The following is a 6260-nucleotide window of genomic DNA, read 5'->3' on the forward strand; positions in this document are numbered from 1 at the left end:
GTGGAGGAAACCTTAATTGAGGGATTATCTTATTATTGGAACTAGCTTTAGCCCTATCTCTTTCTTTCTTGTCTTTAGCCATTGGCACCTTCTCCCTCCTCCCTTCTTCCTCCGCCCAAGTCTTTGGTCGGCTTCTTTCAGCCTCTAACCACCTTCTTCCACAACAACTTCTCTTCCTTCCCACCAAGATCTAATCCTAGTATCTATCTAGCCATTGAAGAGCTACCAAGCTAGAATCCAAGTTTCAGAACTGTTGCAGATTAGATTAAGCTGATTCGTAACATGTTCTAACAGTTTGTTTGTGATATGCTCTTGACAAACAAAAAATAAATATAAAATAATAATAATAAAGCAAGACACAAAAATTGACGTGAAAAATCCATGTGCCAACAATAAATACACTATACAAAATATATAGTATATAGACTCTAAAATATTTCTAATAAAACCAACATGAAAAAACTCACTCGCTTGTATATAACTACTGGCTAGTAAAAAAATTTGTACATAACCTTAGAAATTTATTGTGCAAGATGCAAGTATTTTTTTTTATAACAAATAGAGGCTCTATTAGGGTGTAATTTATGATTTTCTCATAAAAGTATTATATTTTATCGTAATGTAGTCGAAGATGTATTATGCATTTCCTATTGCATTGCATGGTGTAGTTATATATTTATTTGGAGAAGAAGAAAATATAGAAGGATTTTTAGATCAAAGTTTGAGGCAAAAATGCTTTTTGAGAAATGATATGTATGTTTATTGGAATTTAAGCTTAATCTAATAATATATGACTCCTTCTCTTTTCCAAAATTTTAGGATAATTAATTTCTGCTCGGTAATGTTCCATCAAGGTCGGCTCGAAAATAAGTTGAGTTAAACTAAGCTTGATCTTAAAACTAGGCTTGAAATTAAATTCGTGTCAAGCTTTATCTCGGGTCTGCTCGATAAAGTTCGATATATATGTATATAATATGAGTAATATGAACCATTAGATCTTTTGATCTAACGGCTTAGCTTCACTCCCCCTAGGTAAAAGCCTCAAATCTACTCTGCAACCGCAAGAGTGTGAGTGACCTCCACTGCCATTATTCTCCAAGACCAACTTCCCACAAGTAACCATCTTGGGCTGCTCCACCTGGCGCTAGGGCTGTCAAAAAGCTAGCCAGCTTGTGAGGTCGGCTCGTTTAAAGCTCTGAATAAGTCGTGTAATAACTCGGCCATCTTCTCTGAAAAAAGATGGCGACGACGGGGGGAGAGGATGTGCACCAGCGAAGAGCTACATCGTCAAAGGTGTCGGAGCCGGAGGAAACCAAGCAGACAGCAACGGAGGGCGCGAGATCCTGGGCCTCCGTTGCGGCGGGGTGCAGGAAGGCGAAAGCTAAACCGGGATCAATCCCGGCGGAGATACTGGCAAAGCTGCGACACCAGCTAGAGGATAGTGTGGTGATAGAACCAGAGGTGCTGGAGCAATGCCGACAGCGGTGGAAGCTAACCTTATTCGGTAGATTCCTGGGCAAAGGAATACCGATGGTGTGGCTGAAAACCAGGCTAGCCATGCTATGGGAGGGAATAGAAGGTTTCTCGATCTCCGACATGGCTGAGGGATACTATGTATTCAGATTTGAAAAGCAGGAGGATCTCGACCACGTCCTGACCAATGGACCATGGACAGTCCAAGGCCAAGTCCTCAACCTTATTCCTTGGCGAAACAACTTCCGGCCGTCCCCGGAGGCCTTCACCTCGGCGCCGGTCTGGATCCAGCTACATAATCTGCCGCAGGAATACTGGGAACTGGAGGCGCTCATCCCGGTGGCAGCCTTCTTTGGCAAACCTCTACGGGTAGACGAAACTACCTTAGATCATTCCAGAAGCAGGTTTGCTCGGGTGTGCATTGAGGTAGACCTCAGCAGACCTCTGAAAACGGCGGTCTGGCTCGGGCTGAAGGACGAACGAGTGGATCAACGAGTGCAGTACGAAAGCATCCCGATCATATGTTTTAAATGTGGAAGAATCGGGCATAAGGAGGAAGAATGTGCGTTCTCAACCAAAGAACGGGAAGTGGAGACGCCGGCGATGAATGCCGGCGAAGGAGGCGGAGTACAGCAAGGCACCAACCCTAACAGGGAGAAGGACGCTACGGAGGAAGACCACATTTATTATGGGCCATGGTGCACCGTGCACAGGAAGTCCAGAAGGCAGGCCAATCAGACAGGAAAGCGACCCAGCTACGCCAACGGCACCACGGAGACGGTCAGGAGAGAGCAGTCCTCCTCGGGTACCAAGGACGGTGAGGGAAACCCTAGAGCAAAGCCACAGTTCTCACAGAGATACATGGCCCAAGGCAAGGAAAGAAACGCGGACAAGCAAGGCACAGAGCACTATCAGGCCAGTACCAGCAGGAAGGCTGAGCAAGGCGGGGGTGCAGAGCAACGGTGCAATCGGCATCAGGATCTGCATGCAGCTGCCGAGTACGTAGAGAAGAAGAAGAAGACGAGGGCGCCTAACAAAGGCGTGGAAAGAGTTCATCAGAACAGGCCGTACGCAACGCCAATCACGTCAGAGGGCATCGCATTAAAAGCTACAGAGGCGGGCCCCGGCCGAAGGAGGCATGTGATTGGTGAGGAACGAATGGAAGAAAAGGAGGCCGAACCGGCAGTTGACACCGAAGGAGATCATTTAATGCCAGAAGTGATGGAAGCGGATGGCAGAGAGGGTAGCCAGTCACGTGCTGGAGAAGCGATCGGCAGATCGGCTGTTGTCCAAGGGATAACGGTCCTGCTTGGCTCGGGAGACCGCCGGTCGCAAAGGTCGGCCTATGTCAAAACCTCCAAGAGCACGGGAGGAGTTCGAACGAGCTCCGGTCAATACCCGCCCCAGGCTCGTCCAAGATGGCCTGGTATCAGCAGCTTTCAACCCTTCCTCCGGGCAACAATCCAGCCCACCCGGAAAGCACGAGGCCACAGTGGCTAGAGTTAAGCGCTGCCTCCTTCTGGCGGACCGAGGGGGTAAGGAGCTGGAAGGAGATGCGAGGCAATTACAGGTGGTGCTGGCGTCAAACAAGGAAAAAGAAGCCGATGGAGAGATGGACACGGAGGCGGCCCCCGGCTATCGAGAACCCTAAAGGAGGTGGGGCGGTCTTGCCAACCTCCAAGAGGGGCCGGACGCACTGACAGTCGGCTGGCAATCCATACTTCAAGGTTTCCCAAATGTTAAAAACCTTAGTGTGGAATTGTAGAGGCGCCCGCAAGAAGGAGGCGCTCGACCGGTGTAGGGTTCTGATTAGAGATCATAAACTGGACATGCTGGTGTTACTCGAAACGCACACCAACTGGCCTGAAGCGGAGCAAGTGGCAAAAAAACTAGGGCGAGGATGGCAGTGGTTTGCCGTCCCGGCGCAAGGACGATCGGGAGGCATTCTGGTCCTCTGGAACAAAGAGCTAGGGTGGGTAGATGTGGCAGCAGTCTCACGATATGCTGCCCACCTTACTATCACCCTTCCCTCAGGACAAACCTGGATATGGACCACCGTCTATGCTAGCACCAACCTTGAAGAGCAGCATGAGCTCTGGGAGGAACTGAAGAACATGGTACCCATCAACGTGCCGTGGGCGATCATGGGAGACTTCAATGCGTTCCTGTCAGTAGAGGAGAAGAGATGCAGTGGAGTCGCTGCTCTCGGGCCTAAAGGGCAGGCATTCGCGCGGTTCGTGGATGAGTCCGGGCTGTGCGACCTAGGCTATGAAGGCATTCCATATACCTGGTGCAACAACCAACAAGGTGCGCGACGAATCTGGATCCGGCTTGACAGGGCTCTAGCCAACACTGCCTGGGTGAGTGAGCATCCGGAGTGCAAAGTCCAGCACTTAGACCGGGGTGCGTCGGATCACGCTCCGCTGCTCCTCACAGTGCCTGCTGGAATGCCGAGAAGCAAGAGACCGTTCCGTTTTGAGCTCCTCTGGATGGAGTATGAGGAATGTCTGAACGTAGTTCAGGAATCCTGGAAGCGGCACGCAAACGGAAACCCCATGCAAGCCTTCACGCACCGCCTGAGTGAGCTGAGAAGGAGCCTGACCAACTGGAACCGCTCGGCGGTGGGGAACGTGGAAAGACGGCTAAGGGACACCAACCAGAAGCTGGCTGACCTAGAGGAGCTTGACGCCAATGGGCTGCTGTCGGAGGAGGGCACGCAGAGCCTGAGAAGCTGCTACAACTACAAGCTCGCCCTCAACAGGCAACTTAACATTAAATGGCTGCAACGATCCCGCCTAAAGTGGACGGAGGAAGGAGATCGCAACACCAAATTCTTCCACCTCTCGGCTACCATGAGGCGCAGACGCAACTCGATTGTCGGCATCCAGGGTAACGACGGAGCCTGGTTCCCAGAGCCGGAGGCGGTGAGCCGCTGTTTCACCGACTTCTACCATCGGCTCTGGGGGTGAAGCGGATGAGGTAGACCACAGGAGCCAGGTGTGGCCAGCCCTTCCTTCCATCTCGTCGGCGGAAGCGTCACTCCTGCAAAGACCGGTGACGGAGGAGGAGATCAAGGAAGCGGTGTGGAGCCTACCGAAAGGAAAGGCCCGGGCCGGACGGGATGCAGGCGGAAGTCTACACCAAATTCTGGGATACTATGGGTGGTGACCTCTGCAGGGCCGTCGGGCACTTCTTCACCAGTGCCTCGATGCCAAAAGCCCTGGGGGATACCTTCATCACCTTGATCCCAAAGAAGGAGCACCCTGTTAAAGTGGAGGACTATCGGCCGATCGCCCTGTGCAATGTCAGTTACAAGGTAATAGCAAAGATCATGGCTAACAGGCTTAAGGCAGTGCTGGCAAAGCTCATTGGACCGGAGCAGGTGGCTTTTGTGGCTGGTCGGAGCATTGCAGATAACACTTTGGCTGCCCAGGAGGTGGCGCACTCCATGGCCACCGACAAGAGCGGAGAGCCTATCATGATGATCAAAATGGACATGGAAAAGGCGTATGATCGGGTCAGTTGGCCGGCAGTGGTAGAGGTGCTCCGGCGGATGGGTTTTCCTCTTAGGTGGTGCAACTGGGTGCAGGCTTGTATCGCCTCCCCTAGGTTTGCACTGCTGATCAACGGGAGCCCGACCTCCTGGATAACGCCTAGGAGTGGTCTACGTCAAGGTGACCCGATATCTCCCTACCTCTTCATTATAGTTACGCAAGTGCTATCGTGACTTATCAACGAGAAGGCAGCCCAAGGCCTTCTGCGAGGATTCAGAGTCAGAGAAGTGCAGCTGACTCACCTGCTATACGCGGACGACCTGCTGCTGATGCTGGAAGCCACGCCTACAAACGCCCACCGCATCCTGGAGAGCCTGAGCCAGTACGAGAGTCTCACTCACCAGCGGGTGAACTACAGCAAGTCGGAGCTGTATCTGCCTAGCAGGGTCGGGGCCGAGGCAGGATCAAACCTCAGTGCCCAGCTCGGGCTGAAGGTGGCCGGCATGCCTTTCAAATACCTCGGGGTGCTTATCTCGGGGAGGAGGGTGAAGGTGCAGGAGCAGCAGGAGCTAGTGGAAAGGATCAGCAAGAGACTAGCGGGCTGGAAAGGGACGATCCTCTCCCAAGCCGGCAAGCTCACCCTGATCAAGGCGGCGCTGCTAGCGATCCCGTCTTACTGGCTAGGTAGCACGTGGGTGCCGAACGGAGTGCTGGAGGAGATAGAGAAAAAAGCCCGTAACTTCCTTTGGAAAAATCCGGAAGGCCATGGCCTACACCTGATGAACTGGGCGCAGGTGACGCTCCCCAAACGGCAGGGAGGTCTTGGGGTCCGTAGGCTGCGGGAGGCCAGAATGGCTCACCTGGGTAAGCTAGTGTTCAAATTCCTAAACAAGGAGCAGGCGCCTTGGATCCATCTCATGCAGGCTAAATACGGGAGTCTTCACCCATGGGAGACTTCGAAGAGCCTGCATCCTTCATGGATGTGGAGGGCGCTAACAAAAACTGCAAACCAGATTAGAATGGGTTGCAGAGTTCTGATAGGAAATGAAGTAGGCACTCGTGCTGCTTTCGACCCGTGGCTGCATGCAACCCCATGGTCCAGACAGCCTCGGATCCTGGCGCCCGGGCTCATGGACGAAACTCTGAGTGTGGCACATCTCACCAGAGATGGTCGATGGACCCCGGAGCAATTGGCCAGGGAGGCAGGATCTGAGCTGGCGTCCGAGATTACCAACTGCACCATGGGAGCCGCCGGCACCGAGGACAGGTGGATCTGGTGGCCGCACCCTCGGG

The 6260-nt window shown here is 52.6% G+C and overlaps 1 protein-coding gene across 1 annotated transcript; it reads left to right on the plus strand.

Annotated features, from left to right (window-relative positions):
• The first annotated feature begins 1239 nt into the window (after window positions 1-1239).
• LOC140788418 (uncharacterized) lies at window positions 1240-4442 on the plus strand. The gene is made up of 2 exons (XM_073137666.1): window positions 1240-2810; window positions 3239-4442. Exons 1-2 carry the CDS (start codon window positions 1240-1242, stop codon window positions 4440-4442), a joined length of 2775 nt encoding a protein of 924 aa, XP_072993767.1.
• Window positions 4443-6260: the final 1818 nt, after the last annotated feature.

The sequence above is a fragment of the Typha latifolia genome, chromosome 5 (genome assembly GCF_019914945.1).
Source record: "Typha latifolia isolate L0001 chromosome 5, TyphaL0001v2, whole genome shotgun sequence".
Lineage (NCBI taxonomy): Eukaryota > Viridiplantae > Streptophyta > Magnoliopsida > Poales > Typhaceae > Typha > Typha latifolia.